Genomic DNA, 17,157 nt, shown 5'->3' with positions numbered 1-17,157 from the left:
AAAAATGCATCTTCCTGTGTTTTACAATGGGAAATTCACTTATTATTTGTTTACAAACCAGAGGGTGGAAATTGTCGTGTTATGTACTCTGGGATAACACAGGCTGCAACTGGATGCAGCTTTAACCAAAAGATGCTCCAGACCTTGAAGTTAGTTCAATCTGATTTATTGAACCAGTAGCACAGTTAGCACAGTTCTCTATGAGTTCGACTCTCTGCTAACCTGTGTGGTTACTCTGTCATACTGAACCAGACTAGCTCTTAGCCACGTGCTGTAGTGTGATACTGTACATACACCTTGACTCACTCTGTAGATGTTCATCAGTGGAAAGAGGCAGGGTGTGAGTGCCTCGTGCATTTTATAGTGAGATACCACCCGTCCTGTTCTCTGTGTTCATTAGCTGCCTGTCTGTGCCTGTCTGTATATCATTATCTGCATGTCTGCATATCATGACAGAAATGATTCCTCATCTTGGCTTTTGTTGGAAGCTGCAAGCTCAAGTCCATTACACGAAGAAATGGACAGCACTACTGCCTTTATGCGAGCTACAGTATTTTAGTAACAGATGTTTCAATTTCATTTTAGGAAGATTGTTCCAGCTGAAAAGATTAAACTGATGATATTTTTGCCTTCGACTGTGACTTCTTCATGAATTGTTTGGATCCTGGCTTCAAGAAGGGTGGAGTGCAGCCTTCCCGTCAAAAGGCTAATTGAGACTCTTCAGCAACCTGTTCCTGCTGGAATTCTGTGGGCAGGTGACTTGCCATTTGGGATCGTTGCCAGCAAACTCTGTTGGGGTTGCCAGCTGCCTACCAGGAAAGGGTCCTTTGTTCACAGGCACTCTACTGCCATTCAGGCAACAGGAAGGGCCTGCTGAAATCCACCAGCTCGCCCTTGCTTCTGACACCCGTCCTTCAACTATTGGCTTGTAACTCCCTCGGTGCGACCCGCCCACACTCACCTCTATCTGGGTACTTGTGGTCGATCCCTCCTACCTGAGTGTAAAGGCTGCAGCTCCAGGTGATGCTGATGTCATTGAAGAAGTCCAGCCTTTGATTGGCGAATGGTTCTCAGGAGCAGGATTTCCACCTCACTGAGGGCTTAATAAAGTGGGAGGCCTGACACTGTTCAGGCCAGTGCCCGATTACCTGGTAACTGTGTCAGACCTCCCAGAGAGAAGTGACACAGGGTTCCCATCGCTTCTCAAACCAGTGGGTGAGAACGACAGTGTACTCATTAAATTCAGCCCAATGTTACAGTGAGATCTAATTGTATATTTCAATTCCTCTTCCCGGCTCCTTTTCCCACACCCATTTATCTTTTCTCCTTTCTCTCTCTCTATTACATGGATTATTTATTATCTGAGCAGACAATGAATGATCAGCTTCCAGACCTCAGATCTCTACCCTACTGCTGGGAGATGTGCAAAATAGCCAGTGAATATACCTCAGCACAAGAGCAAAATCCTGTGGAGGTCGTGGTCTTCAGCCTGCTTGACTTCATGGCTTGTCCTGGCAATTGTAATATAACAAACTGAAGGGATGATCATGAATCCTTACCAGACGGTGTTATGGGTGGTAATACAGCTGCCGCTCGGCTCCCATTCTGTTGATCAAGAGAAACAAGAGGAAAGTTTTTCTTGAAGGCAGCATGTGGTTAGGAAGTGGAATGCCTTGCCTGAGAGTGTGGTGGAGGCAGATTCAATTGAGGCTTTCAATTGGGCAATTATCGGAAGAGAAACTCTGCACAGCAATGGGGAAAAGCAGGGGCTGTGAGATTGTTGGAATTTGCAGTGCAATCAGCTGGCATGGACTTCCTTTGATATAAGCATTCTATGATTCTATCTATAATTCTGAGAACAATGTTTTTTTAGGCTAAATTGAGGATACATGAATAATGATAAAACACAGTGAAGAGATTTTTATTAATAAATTCAGAGCACGGTTTTAAAACTGTTACACTAACTCTAAAACAACTTTGTAAATTAAATGATAAAGTAGAAAAATACAGAAATATATTCCTTGCGATGTCAATTTGCATCAAAATAGAGCATGTACACTTTTTTAAACAGAAGGAGAAAGACTGGAATAGATGCTTACTCATTCAGTAATCAAAGTATGTGAGGTACATCAATTAACACAAATGCTGCCAAGGAAGGAGAAATATAAATAACAATGCAAAAATGCACATAAAATAAGCAGAATTCCCTTGTACCTCCACAAAACCCATTTCCTCACTAGCTCCAATGATTTCATAAAATCTAATCAAGCTAGCTTGTCCCAGATTAACAAAATCCCCGGCGCACCCCCACTCCAGCATACCCCCACTCTGCCCTTGTCCCCAGCATGCCCCCACTCCACCGCTGATTCAGGTGTGCTCTTAATCTGACTGTCCTCAGCCTGAGGTGAAACAAACACCATTTCAGAATACTCGTAATGGTATTTTACTCAGAAAATATTCATTGTGCCCGAAGGGAACATTTGACTGAAAAGGAAAAAGCCACGCTCGCACATTTACTGCAGTAAGAAACAGAGGATAGGCTGCTAAAAGTTGGAGACTGACCTATAATACCTTTGCTCTATGATTCCTGGCTCATTGCACACTCAAAATGTACGCTGCTTTGAATGAATATTTTCAAAAATTGCACTGAACATTGACTAGTCAACTCAAGAGGTTCAACTACAGGAAACTTTAAATGTGCCTTTCGCACAATAAAAAGCAGAAAAATGATTCTTTACCAACTCATCAAAGAAACCTTTCCAGGTTTGATGGATATCCAAAGCAACTTGCCTGCTCAGCAATCAAATCACTGTGAGGCAAACTGCTGTTGCCTTATCTTTACTGAACCATACGCTCCCTGCTGCTGAAGAAGTTTACTCAAACATGGTACAATTCCCTGTGCATTACCACGTGCGAGTAATAACATTATAGCCATTTCAATCTGTTTATTCACCGAAAGCTCATGCATCCCCTTTTCGAACAGATGAAGAACAATTGCTCATCACAGTGGTTAGCACAGTTGCTTCACAGCGCCAGGGTCCCAGGTTCGATTCCCGGCTTGGGTCACTCTCTGTGCGGAGTCTGCAAATTCTCCCTGTGTCTGCGTGGGTTTCCTTCGGGTACTTGGGTTTCCTCCCACAAGTCCAGAAAGATGTGCTGTTAGGTGAATTGGACATTCTGAATTCTCCCTCCGTGTTACCTGAACAGGTGCCAGAATGTGGCGACTAGAGGCTTTTCACAGTAACTTCATTGCAATGTTAATGTAAGATACTTGTGACAATAAAGATTATTATTATTAACCTAGGGATTTTGAGGAAAATATGCCCCCTTCCAATCCAGTTTGATTAGCTAACTCAGTACAAATCAAGGATCATGCTTTGATTTGTATGAACAAAGAACAGTACAGCACAGGAACAGGCCCTTTGGCCCTCCAAACCCGTGCCGACCATGCTGCCCGACTAAACTACAATCTTCTACACTTCCTGGGTCCATATCACTCTATTCCCATCCTATTCATGTATTTGTCAAGATGCCTCTTAAATGTCACTATCGTCCCTGCTTCCACCACCTCCTCCGGTAGCGAGTTCCAGGCACCCACTACCCGCTGTGTAAAAGACTTGCCTCGTACATCTCCTCTAAACCTTGCCCCTCGCACCTTAAACCTATGCCCCCTAGTAATTGACCCCTCTACCCTGGGGAAAAGCCTCTGACTATCCACTCTGTCTATGCCCCTCATAATTTTGTAGACCTCTATCAGGTCGCTCTCAACCTCCGTCGTTGGTTCAGCACGACCATACAGAACAATAGAGAGAGTTCTGTTTAGTTTGAGTGAGTTGATGATTTGTTTTCTACATCAAACTGTGTGATGGTGTGGATTGATGCGTTGTCTAATCACGTAGACAAAATCATTACTTGACAAATACTAAAGCACAATCAAACAAAGCTTTCATATCCAACAGAAAATACCACTTTCTACTCACATTATGTCAGGTAAAGTGGCTAAAGCAATGCACAGGTATTGTGAAAATTCCTAGGCCCAGATTTTCCAGTGTCCGGAGAGTTGGAGATAGGACGTACCCTGAAAATTACGCTATGGGACCCCCTGGTTGTCCAAACCCAAGGACTCCGTGGGAATCAGGTGGGAAAAATGAATTTCTAATGGGAAATTCCCCAGCTCCACGGGCCCTCCAAAAAAGTCTTCAACTGGGAGTTGGGAGTCAGAGATTTCAAATGGTTCTGACCTATTTACCTGGATAGCTAGCCGGGAAATGTTAGACGGAAGATATCCTAGTCTACCTCATGGGTAACTATAGCGAGTCCGAGGTCTACAAGGAGTTGATGAATTGGGAGGGGGCCATGGTGGGGGACATAAAGCGTAAGTCGGAGGAGGAGCTGGGAGGGGAGTTGGTGGTCAGGATGTGGGCAGAGGCCCTGCGGAGGGTGAATGTGTTCTCGTCATGTGTGAGGTTAAGCCTCATTCAGTTTAAAGTAGTGCACAGGGCGCATATGACGGTAGCAAGGATGAGTAGATTTTTTGAGAGGATAGAGGATAGGTGTGGATGGTGTGAGGGAGGCCCGCAAATCACATCCACATGTTTTGAGCACGTCCGAAGCTGAAGGGGTTCTGGCAGGGATTCGTAGACAAAATATCCGAGGTGCTGAGGTGGAGGTGGCCCCGAGTCCAGAGGTGGCGATATTCGGGATGTTGGAAGACCCTGGAGTCCAGGGGGTGAGAGAGGCCGATGTTTTGGCCTTTGCCTCCCTGATAGCCCAGAGACGGATCTTGGTCGGGTAGAGGGACTCGGAGCCGTCGAAAGCGGGGGTGTGGGTGAGCGACCTGGCGGAATTCCTGAGACGGGAAAAGGTCACGTTCGTCTTGAGGTGGTCGGTTGATGGGTTTACTCCGAGTTGGAAGCCGTTTATTGATTTCTTTAAGGAGGTTTGAGGGGTCAGCAAGTGGGGGGGAATGGGGGGTGTAAGGAGGTTTAAAATGGGGAAGGCAGGATGGGAGAGGGGGCAGTGTTAGGGGAGCGGGGGGGGGGGGGGGGGAGTGGGCGTTGGTTGTTTATAATGTTATTTGATTGTTCTTCCACTTTTGTTTGTAATATTAAAATGCCTTGCATAAAATATATATATTTTTAAATTTACCTCTTCAAAAATAAAGCAATTGAACATTAATATAACATGAAACTAGCTGAGAATTGTGAGCAGGTGAGGCAGTTTCAGTATACAATTCTTTCTTTAATGCTTCCAAACTCAAATTCTTCCAGACATCTTTATCTTGGGGTGATAAAATTGTACTGTTTTAAAAATATGAAGGATAGTGGGCCGAATTTTATGAGGGGTAGGCTGTTTTCCTCCATGGAAGGAAAGTCAGCTGCCAGCTGACACAACAGGGCAAACCCACCCTACAGCCACAAAGCACTGCCAGCGGGCTAACCAATCAGATTGGCCAGCAGCACCGACACTCAGTAGTGGGCACTGCCAGAACTTCGAGGAGGAGCAGGAAGAAAAGCGATGGCTGCGGAGACAGGCAGGTCCTGGGCTTTTAGGGTGGGGAAGTATCAGACAGCCCAGGGAGAGGATAGAGGGGAGTGGCAGGTGGGTGTCAGGTATTGGAGGACAGGTGGCCATTGACATTTTCGGCAGAAAGTGCCTGATGAGCACAGAACATCCTCAAATCATGTGTCCCCTTCCTTCCTCAACTTTTACAACTTGGTCTCAACTGTTGTCAGTCACCATCAAATACTGCATTCTCCACGGCAACGCATCTACCAATCAGAGTCCACTTGCCAGTCAATCAGCACCTTCTTCTCATATGGTATAAAGTTGTTTCTCCTGACATTGCTGTTGTTGCGATTGCCTTGATGAGTGCAAGATCAAATGCTTTGACAAAGTAACTTTTTTAAAAGCGATATTTAGTTATTTATTTAAACATGGCAAGGTGCTGATTTCAATGCCCATTCACCCCACATATAAGGGGTAACAGCTTGGGATGAGCGGGAAGGCAGTGAGCTGAGTACCCCTTGCATTTGACAAAACCCACCCCATTGAAAACATGTCCAGCCAGGGAGGGCCATAAAATCCAGTCTTGTGAGTCATTGCTTAAATAATATTCCAAGTAAATGCCAAGACCTTAGCTGGATGTCATGTGTTATACACTGGGAATCGGATGGCGATCCAGGTGTTTAAGGAGAAAGTCTAAGAGTGTTGGGGTGACTGCTGTCTTGTTTCTTTCATAGAAGTTTAGAACTGCATGAAGAAGATCTCCCACTGTCCATTCCTCATCTTTAGCTAGTGCCAACAGAGTTGGAAACTGGAGAGAGAGAGAAAAAGAGAGATTACTTTCATCACTTTACCAACAAAACCGTTTCCAATTAGGTCCCAAGGACAAAGTAAGTAGAATATACTGTAAATGAGACCACAGCAGCATCTGCTAGACAAGACTTCATATGGATGTCTAATTATTAACATTGGCTTTTTAATCATTTCATGACCATCATACCCTCTAATCTTTTTTTGAAGTACCGAGCCTATTTAAATAATGTTTGCACACCCAAGCGGCAGTCAATTAATGGTACAGATTTGTGCATAGCCTGTGGGATTACCTTTCATGGTAATGCACAATCACGTTGGAAGCTGATTTATGACATGATTAAAGGATTTGGTGGGTAAATTGGGTTCTGGCAATAGTATGTGATATCATGTATTATCATAGAATGCCTACAGTACAGAAGGAGGTCATTCGGCTCATCGAATCTGCAGGACCCTCTGAAAGAGCACCCAAACCCCACCCTAGCCCTGTAACCCCACCTAGGGGCAATTTAGCATGGCCAATCCACCTAACCTGCACATCTTTGGACTGTGGGAGGAAACCGGAGCACCCGGAGGAAACTCACGCAGACACGGGAAGAGTGTACAAACTCCACACAGTCAGTCACCCAAGGTCGGAATCGAACCTTGGTCTCTGGCGCTGTGAGGCAGCAGTGCTAACCACTGTGAAGCCATTAGCAAGACAGTTTCCATTTCTGCTACCAATCAGATTGCAATCTTAACTGTGCTACTGTAGGGCAAGCACGATTTGCAATCCACAAGTGTTGCACAACATGACGGAAGCTTTTTTTATTTTTTTAATCTCATTTATTTATATGAAATGAAACAGCATGTGACTTCAAGCAGCCCTGTAAAGAATCTAGCAGCTGCTCAAACAATAGACATTCCAATAACAGTCACCTGTGACTCCATTTCAACGCGGAAGTGTCAGTATATTATTTCACTACAACTTTTGTCATGGAGAGGAAGAAAATTGGTGAGAGAGAGAGAGAAAGACTGAGAGAGAGAGAGAGACAAAGGGAGACAGAAAAGAGAGGTATCACTATTATGTAATCCTTATACTTTAGTGGCTGATGGTGAAAAGGCGAAAGCGACCTCTCTGCTACCTTAAAAGCAGGATATATTTGGTCTCGCAGATTAGAAGGAAAGGGAGAATATATTAACATAATATATAATGATAAGTAAGAAACAAATATCTATACTTCTAAATCGCAACTATAATCCCAGCTTTGTGATATTGAACCCATCACTGTGGGCATGATGCATAGTTTGAGAACATTTGGTTGTGTCTAGTTGAAAATAACCACATTTAACTAGCTGTGACTGTGCTGTGCCAGTTATTCTAATTGGATGAATACCATATCCAAAGAAGGCCTCCAACACTTGTAAATGTCACTACCATGGTTTGCTTTTTCCTGGTCGATGTGATGTGTTGTTAAGCAGATTAACCCATTTAACACCATTCAGTTATGTTCAGAAATGCAGACAGGTTCTGTATGAGTCCACTGATAAGATATAGTTGCTTGGAGTGTGTTTTCAGTAGATATGAAATTGTGAATAACTGAAAGGTGCCAGAGGAGCCAGACTGCTTGATTTCCTATCTGCATAATGAATCGAGAGACACTAGTCAGAATTGTCAGTCTGGTACTGGCTCTTACAGTGATGAAATCATGAGTCCATAACATGCAGTAAAATATTAAATCACTCTATGTCCAGGCAATTGTGTGTGTGTGTGCATAGCCTTTTCTTTGAAAGCAATGAATCATATCTCCTCTATATAGCCATTCCTCAAACGTGAACTTAAAAGGTGATTGTCAGAAAGTCACCTGATCGTAGGAGCAACTCAACTAGGCGTGAACCCAAACAGACATTTGTAACAGAGGTCCCTGGATTGATCAGAAACAGAATCTTCCCCAACCTAGGAACGCTGAAGCAAATTAGTTTCAGTTCCTGCCCTTGGCTGATATCAGCTGACTCAGCATAGTTCAAAGGTCAAACCTGGGACGTTCAGGTTCTGGTTCTGTATGGTTCATTGGCAAAGCATGTGATTCATTTATCAGGACCAATCAGAGGTAGGCAACCTCTACATGCTTTCTTTAAACAACTTGTTAGGTCTCCAGAAAGTGTCTTATCTTAAAATTAAAATCTCTCATTACCTTTTGCAAAGTTTCCAAGTGAATGTGCAAACGTTGATTTTTTGTAAAATATTAGATGGACATAGATCAAACATAGCCCAAATTTATTTTTGGCAAGAAATGCATTGGTGCAATCAGAAATTACAAACAGTGGGTAGGCAAACTTAAGGGGGCAATCTATTTGCGTTGTACGCTGACGTACGTTAATTCCCTGGGGCAGGAAATACCATGGGCCACTACCTATGCAACGTGCTTCAATGATATCAATGAAGAATGCCACGCGGGTGTGCAGTGCTGCCTATCCCAGGAGGATTTACGTTATTCTGTGGAGCACCGTTAAGCAAATAAATTTCTCCCTCAAAATGTTGTCAACCAAATGTATCCTCTTATTAAATCTTTCTAATTAACTACTTGATACTGTATACCTTTGATGCATTCTTTTACAGCTTTGCTCAATCATGGTATTAGAGTGTGGTAATTAATGAATTTGCACAATGTCAGACAGGTCGAGCATCCTTTATCCAAAACACCCTGAGCCAATTGCATTTCGGATAATTGTGGTTTTCATATACCACATATAAGAACTTACATTACAAAATCAGGCCAGCTATAGCCTAAAGTAAATAACACGGCTAGAAAAGTAAGATACATCACTGAATAATAACTACAGCTTCTTTTAACACATTCACCACAAAAATTGCAAGGAAAACAATGCCAATACATAACTAGACTTCCCACGCTAAAGGTCAATGTGGTTCAAAACAGTGCGGTATTTGGATGTATTTGGTTTTCTGATGTACAAATAAAGAATACTTGACCTGTAACTGATTTAGATAAGTTATCGTTCAGTGAGAAAGGAATTTTAATAATCCCCAGTTTGTGTCACTTACCCGTACAAAGTCCTCACTGGAAGTCATTATATGAATCTTGGAGATGTTAAGCTGAGATGCTGCTGCCCACTGTAGCACTGCTTGAATCTGTGCATCAACAGCAGGTGACCTCGAGTTAAAGTTCACCAATGAAAGTTTGATTGTCCTTGGAGCCAGGGAAGTACAGTGCTGCATTTCCTCACAGTCTTCTTGTTCTTCAGCTTGTAATGTGACAGTAGGCTGATTCAGATCCTCTTGTGGTTGCCTTGATGATGTTACATCCGTATATTCAACTACATTTAGTCTTTGTGATTTAGTGTTCTGAATTGTGGGAAGGTCACCTACTCCTCTATCCTTGAACGATTCTTCGATCGTTATCTTCTGTTGGAGCTTTGGACCCTGATCTCCTAAGTTGTTGGTGACTGAAAGAGGTTTTCTATATAATTCATCAGTGTTTGGCGGACACATTGGTACCTCCTTTGCGACTGGTTCAGCACGACAGTGTCTACATGCGTCAACCAAGGAGGACTGGAGTATAGTTTCTGCTAGACTTTCAGCATATGTTTTACTTACTGGTTTGTGGTCTGGATCCTGCAATATCACTTTAGTTAATTCCAAGCTGGAAGATTTTTCTTCATCACTAATAATGGACTCTGAATTAAAGGCGAGAAATGCATCCTCATATTTATGTTGGCATAATCTTTCCCGGTTTTCTTCAAATAAGCTCATTCTTGTTCCTGCTTGAACAAAGCAACATTGGTTCTTTCCAGTGAACTCTTCAGCCTTTACATCTATCTGTGACTGCTCACATAGGTGCAGATTGTTGAAAGGACTTAAATAGTTGTTATTGCCATTGTTTTTTCCTTCGTCGGGGCTTGCAATGGTTCTAATGCCAATTCCATATTCTGAGCCTGGAGTTACTGGATTTTGCTCCTCGGTATTACTGCATAGAAAGTCTGCATCGCTTGCCTCTGATTTAATTGATTCCAGTAGTTTTTTGATATGGTGTTGTTCTGTGTTGGCCTCAGTGTAAAAAGACTTTGTGTCAATGCTTCTGGCTGCCAGGTCTGTATCCTGCAACTGCTCTGATGCATTTGTGGACTCAGTGTTGGTAGAGCTGGCCTGCTTCAATTGATACTGAGTTTTAAATGCATGGAGTGCAGACTGTATCATTCCTTTTACCCATCCTTCTGACATGGAATTTATCTGCTGAATGTGATGTGAATGCCTACAATCTTTGTTGCCGTTCTCAGGAGACATTTCACCTCTCCTGTTTGTGCTAGGTTCTCGGTGATCAAGTAAATCAATTTGGTTCAGAAAGTTAATGACTGCATCGATAATTTTCTGTGCTAATCTGTCAGCATAATCTTGTAACAGGCTTTCGGCACCCTCTGGAAAACTGACTCTGTGTTTATTCTCATTGTGTTCGTTTGGAATTCTTTCTGTTCCCAGAATAACTGTCTCAGAAGAAAGTGGGTTCAGTTCCTCTGAAGCCTGTGTGTTCGGTTGGTAATCATTGCTAAGTGTGGCACTATCACATTGCTGGCCTTCAGGTGCTTTAGGATTAATACTTTCTCCCATGATGCTGCAAATTACATGCGCTGAAGAAAAGACAATACCTGACATCAAATGACTAAAATAGTCTAGTACCGTTTCTTTACCTTGGCGTGAATTCTCTGTTGGTTCATTTTTTGAAGCCGGAAACTTTGACTCCAAGTTCTGCGACCTCTCCTCCTCAGCCACCTCAGAAATTCCTGAGGTGTCTTTTCCATTAAATTCTTGAGACAATGATCGTATTAGCTTTCTCATAAATTCAACCTTTTCCTCAGTGTCTTGATTCTCCTCAGACAAGCAGAAACTGAAGGTATCCTTCGGGGTTGGTGGAGGGGGTGAAGGAAGGAATTCTTTTGCCAAACCTCCCTTGAGCTTTCTAGTAAAACTCCGCTGACTGCCACCCAGCTGTGGCCTGATTGGTGTCGGTGGAGGGGCATCAGGATAGTCCAGTGAACCCTTCTTGGTGAATCCAAATTTATCAAACACGAGTTGCCCCTTGTCATGATCATCAAATTTCTCGTTGTCTGATGCTGATAATTGCCTTTCCCTGTCTGGGGAAGAGCCATCCAAATATTGTTGTGATACTTTGGATAAATGTTCAGCTTGTTCACCATCAGCCAATGGCCTGACTCCTGTACATGATGAACTTACTGTGTTTCTTGTAAGATGGTTATTTTCATGTGTAAAGATGTCAGATTGTGACATCTCTGAAATGTCTTTGCATTTTGGTGATTCATGAACATTTTTACTTTCGTTTTCAAACTGCTGCAGTTGTTTTTTTGTCACCATCCTCCTCAAGCTTGCTTCCCTGGCACTGTCAGAAATTACTTCATGGGTCAATCTCAATGCGTAACTCTCCACAACAGGAGGCACTGTAACTACTATTTCTCCAGAGCGGTTGGCAATTAAGGACTGTGAAATGCTGTCAGCAAAGGTCTCTTCCATTTGACTCTCAACCTCCTGAAAAGAGTTCTCAATAATGCTGGAGACCTCTCTGCTTGCCGGATCGGTTGTGCCATAGTACTGAATATCTTCCCCCTCATCTTTAGATATGTCATGGTTCTTCTCGCCTCCTATTCCTTGGCTTCCACTAGAATTGTCCTGTAATGGTTTGGGGAATTCATCACTACCTGTAAAAACTTGATTCAAATGGGAATGCGGGATGTTATCATGAGAGAGCATGTCTGATGAAAAATGGTCTTCCATGGGTATCCAGACCTCTGGCTGTTCCATTGTGGTTTCAATCCCCTGGGGAGCACTGTCCTCAATCACGGTGCTAAGGATTTCATTCGACATTGACTCTGCATAATTAGAAAGTACTTCCAAGAATTGAGATCCGCTGGCCCATGGAATGTTGGAAGGAGTTCCCACAACTATGTCTGCTGTTGTATTTGGCAATGGAAAGTCCTCTGCAAGACTACACACTGTAGCATGTGCAGGACTAGAGGGCCTTTGAGAAACTGACTTCTGCTGACACAACTGCCCTGATGTTGGAGGAAGAGTACTGGGAAGAGGTGGAATATTAACATCAGTAAAGGAAGTATTATGAATGCAAGTATTGATATCAGGAGCAGCCACTTTTATTCTTTGAGAAGTATCAGCATCAGGAAGAGAAATATCAGTCGCGGGAACATGCGGTGATTTCTCTGGACTCTGACTGTTGCTATCAGATACATTTCCGGTAATTGCATAGATTGCATGCTCGAATCCCAACGCATATTTTCTGAGGCTGCAAAACACAGAACTACTGTTGTAGCTGGGAGAGGGTGACAGGCACATTACTCCTTCTGTTGAATTCTGCTATTCAAAAAAAACAAACAAAACATCAACCAATTTAGTCATGTACTACAGTTAAAAAAAAGATCAATTTTATATAAATTATACATTAACTTTGATGATGTTTGCAGCAGCAACATTATACCTTGGGTCTGGAATTTCCTTGAAGTTGCTCTTCATCCACTACTATAGTTTTGCATGAACAGCAGTGGAAACCTGACTTACCTTTATGTTGTACTTCCAGGGAAGTTATGGCTGCAGGGCAGGAGCAGCAGCAAGGAAATGACTGGTTTAGGTTTTTCATAAGACCATTATTGGCCTGGACTTTAGGCTGAGAATAACAGAGTAAATCGGACAGCAACTTCCAGCGTCCACACATATGCTGCTAGGTGTGGAAATTGGGAATTGCTGCCTAGAATCATAGAATTTACAGTGCAGAAGGAGGCCATTCGGCCCATCGCGTCTGCACCAGCACTTGGAAAGAGCACCCTACTTAAGCCCATGCCTTCATCCCATCCCCGTAACCCAACTAACCTTTGGACACGTGGGGCAATTTAGCAAGGCCAATCCACCTAACCTGCACATCGTTGGACTGTGGGAGGAAACCGGAGCACCTGGAAGAAACCCACACAGACACGGAGAATGTGCAAACTCCACACAGTCACCCGAAGCCGGAATTGAACCCGGACCCTGGAGCTGTGAGGCAGCAGTGCTAACCACTATGCCACCATGCTGCCCCACAGAGGGAGATTTACCCTTCGCCACAAACATTGCTGCACAGTATTTTCTCGCCGAAATCCATGAAAGAGCATTGGTTGCTGTAACTATTGATTAGTTACCCAGTAACCAGGCAGGAAAATCAAGGACCAATTTGTACATTTATTTACTTAGGTATTTTTGGACTCAATTCTCATTTATTCTTTGTGAATGTATATGCATGTGCTTTATCATTTTTCTCACGTTTAGTATCTGATAAACTCACTCTTTAAGTAACCCAAGAACACCTGGTTAAATTGGCTCCTTTCAAAACATAAATCTATTGGGCTGGGAAAAGGTATCTGCAAGGGAAGGGATCCTTTTAAATTAATCATGTTGTGATCAGGGGATTTCCGGTGACGGATTTCCGGCGGGCGGGAGGCAGCCGCACATTGGAGGGCTCCCGCTCGGGAACTGCATTTTCGGGGTCTAACGCCCGGTCCCAGGGGTAACAGGAGCGGTAAAAGCCGGGAGAAGGCACAGTGAAGGAAGATGTCGAGAACAAGTAAAAAAACGGCCGTGAAAAAAGCAGTTGAAAGTCCGAAGGGGAGTGGAAAGGTCACCGCGGGGAGGGCAAGAAAAATGGAGGCTGGGGCACATGGGGAGGCCGCATTGCCCACGGCTGAAGAGATGACTAACGTGATGGGCGCGGAACTCGAAAGGCAGTTCACAAAACACATGGAGGCGATGAGGAAGGAGATGGGGGTAGCATTGAAAGTGCTGGTGGAGGAGGCGATTGCCCCGGTGAGGGCGGCGGTATTAAGTGCAGTGGCAGAGGTACGGGAGCAAGGCGAGGCGCTGAAGGAAGTGGAAGAGACATTGTTGCAGCACAGCAATCAACTTACCTCGATGGGGAAGGAGATGGGAAGGTGATACAGATCAACGAGGGTCTGCGAGCCAAAATGGACGACTTGGGAAACAGATCCAGGCGACAGAATCTGAGGATTGTGGGTCTGCCCGAAGGAGTGGAAGGCCCGAGGCTGACTGAGTATTTTGCCACGATGTTGGCGAAGCTATTGGGGGAGGGGGATTATCCCTCCCAATATGAACTGGATCGGGCTCATCGGTCATGGAGGCCTATACCAAAGGAGAGTGAACCGCCGAGAGTAGTGACTCTGTGTTTTCGGAGGTACAGTGTGAACAAGAAGGTCCTGTCCTGGGCAAAGCAGAAGCAGGTGGTGCAGTGGGCTGGAGCTGGTATACGCATGTATCAGGACTTTACGGTGGAGCTGGCGAGGAGGCGGGCTGCCTTCAGCCGGGTGAAGAAGGCGCTGTACATCAGTAAGGTGCGGTGCGGCATAGTATACCCATCTAAGTTGAGGGTGACTTATAAATCCAAGGACTTTTATTTCGGGACGGCGGAAGCAGCGGAGGAGTTTGCGAAGGCAGAAGGACTGTGGCTGAATTGAGAAATGGTTGTGTACCGATGTAGCCTCATGTAGCTGTATTTCTTTTCACTGCGGCGGGTGTATGTGCTAAATGAGCCAACGTTGCATATACTTGGACAAGGGAAGAGAGGGAACTTTCACTTGCAATGATGGTTCTTTGGAGCTTGGGTGTGTTTGCGGGTTTTGTGTGCTAAAGGGGATTTCTTGGTTTTCCTGGGGCCGGGCAAGGGGGAAAGAGACCCGGGCGGGAGCCTCCATGCTGGCCGGTTTAAGCCGGCCAGTGAACAGGAGTGAGGTGGGGGAAGGGGCTGCGGCCATCGGAGCCTGGTAGAATAGGTCCCGATGAGTCTAGCCGGGGTGGAAAGATGGGGGGAAGGAACAGAGGTTGGGGGGAGGGTTTTTGTAAGAGGAAGTGGAGGGGAGGAGCCGGGGAGGGGGAGGGAGGGGCTTTCAATGCATGGGTGTCATCTACGGTACTCTTTCGGGGATTGAATGGCATTGAATGTTAGGGGGGGTGGGGAGGGACTCTATAGGTTAATGGTGACCATAGACGATTCCTAATTCCTTTCTCTTTTATTTCTCCTTTGTTTGTCCCACCGTGGGAGAGTTTGTTCTATTCGATGCTTATATTGTCAGGTGGATCGTTGCTTGGGGTGGTGGGAGGATGGGATCGTTGTTGTTGATAAGGAAATTGACTTTGTATTTGTTACCATTTACTGCTTGTGGGTGGGGTGTAAATTCTGGAGAAAATGTGAAAATGGAGAATAAAAATATTTTACCAAAAAAAAAATCTTGTGATCAACCAAGAGGTGTTGAATAAAGAAAGGGGACCAGTTCATCCCTCCTCACCTGGGATAACCTGGGAACCTTGCCTGAGGTTTGGTCGTAACAATATTAATTCAATAAATGCCTAATATTGTGTCTAGCTACCATAGTTCCAGAAAATGGACTCATTTAATGGTTTCAGAGCAGGAGGTGACCATTTAACGCATCATATCTGTACAAGCTTTCTGCAAGAACTCAGTTAATCCCACTCCCCTGCCTTTTCCCTGTAGCCCGACAAATGTTTTCTCTTTGATGCTCATCCATTATAAATTATTACAATAATAAACTGCACAGAGCAGGTCATTCGGTCTAACTAGTCCATGTCAGCATTTATATTCCACTCGATCCTCCCCCATCTTCTGTCATCTTCCTATCATCGCAATCTTCTATTCCTTTTGCCTTTATTTGCTTATCTAATTTCCCCTTATATTAATCTATAATATCAATTTCAGCCATTCCCTATGGTAATGAATTACACATTATCATCACTCTGTGTAAAGAAGTTTCTTCTGTATTCTCTGTTAAATTTATTGGTGACCATCATACATTGATGGCTAATTCCCTTCTGAAAGCCAGAAATGAACCTACCTCCACCACGTTCTCAGGTAGTGCATTCCAGATCCTAACCGTTCACTGCGTAAAAAGCTTTCTTCTCATGTCATCATTGGTTCTTTTGCCATTCACCTGAAATCATTGTCCTCTGGTTTCCAATCCTTCCACCAGCGGGAACGTTTAACTCTCTATCTACTCTGTCTATAGACCCTCATGATTTTGAACACCTCTATCAAATCCCCTCTCAGGTAAACAACACAACTTGCCAAATCTATCCCTGTAACTGAAGACCCTCATTTCTGGCTGGAACGATGCATTTGTGTAAATATTTTCTGATCCTTTCTAAAGCTGTAATCCTTCCTAAAATGTGGTGTTTGAATTGGGCAAAATTGGACACGAGTGGAGGTCAAATCAAAGTTTTATAAAGGTTCACAATAACTTTGTTGCTTTTGTACTCTTGTGCACCGTTTTGTGTACAAAAGCCCAGGATTTTGTATGCCTTATTAACTGTTTTCTCAATCTGCCAAGTCACCTTCAATGAGTTGTGCACATATACCCGCAGGTCCTTCTGCTCCTGCACCCCCTTTAGAATAATACCTTTTATTTTATATTGCCTCACCTCATTCGAAACACCAAAATGTATCACTTCACACTTCTCTGCATTAAATTCTATCTGCTATGTTCCCACCCATTCCATCAGCCTGACTTTGTCCTCTGAGGCTTATCACTATCTTACTCACAATTTACAATTCTTCCAAGCTTTGTACCATCTGCAAATTTTGTAGTTGTGCAAAGGAAAGAAGTGGTCCTAATACTGACCTCTGAGGAAACCCACTATATACATTCCTCCAATCTGAAAAACTACTAACCCAGGCAATGGTGCAGGCAAGGCAGTGGGAATTGAGGTCGGACCCGAGCCTGGATAAATAGGGAGCCTAGTGGCAGGAAGAGCATATGACTGTAAAACCA

The 17,157-nt window shown here is 43.9% G+C and overlaps 1 protein-coding gene across 3 annotated transcripts in view; it reads right to left on the bottom strand.

The window, feature by feature from the left end:
- Positions 1–2,343: 2,343 nt before the first annotated feature.
- The window catches only part of LOC140421064 (uncharacterized), a 96,322-nt gene continuing 81,508 nt past the window's right edge, over positions 2,344–17,157 (bottom strand). For 2 of the 3 annotated variants that reach the window (XM_072505396.1, XM_072505398.1), the window contains exons 4-5: positions 9,359–12,691; positions 2,344–6,316 (exon numbers count right to left, since the gene is read on the bottom strand). In XM_072505396.1, coding sequence (XP_072361497.1) covers positions 6,155–6,316; positions 9,359–12,691 — 3,495 coding nt within the window. In that variant the 3' untranslated portion in view covers positions 2,344–6,154. The remainder of the gene's footprint in view (positions 6,317–9,358; positions 12,692–17,157) is intronic. The other variant, XM_072505397.1, reaches the window with a different exon arrangement.

This window comes from Scyliorhinus torazame, chromosome 5, assembly GCF_047496885.1.
Source record: "Scyliorhinus torazame isolate Kashiwa2021f chromosome 5, sScyTor2.1, whole genome shotgun sequence".
Lineage (NCBI taxonomy): Eukaryota > Metazoa > Chordata > Chondrichthyes > Carcharhiniformes > Scyliorhinidae > Scyliorhinus > Scyliorhinus torazame.
Note: the sequence above shows the minus strand (reverse complement) of the source record. Positions and strands in the feature narration are given on the sequence as shown.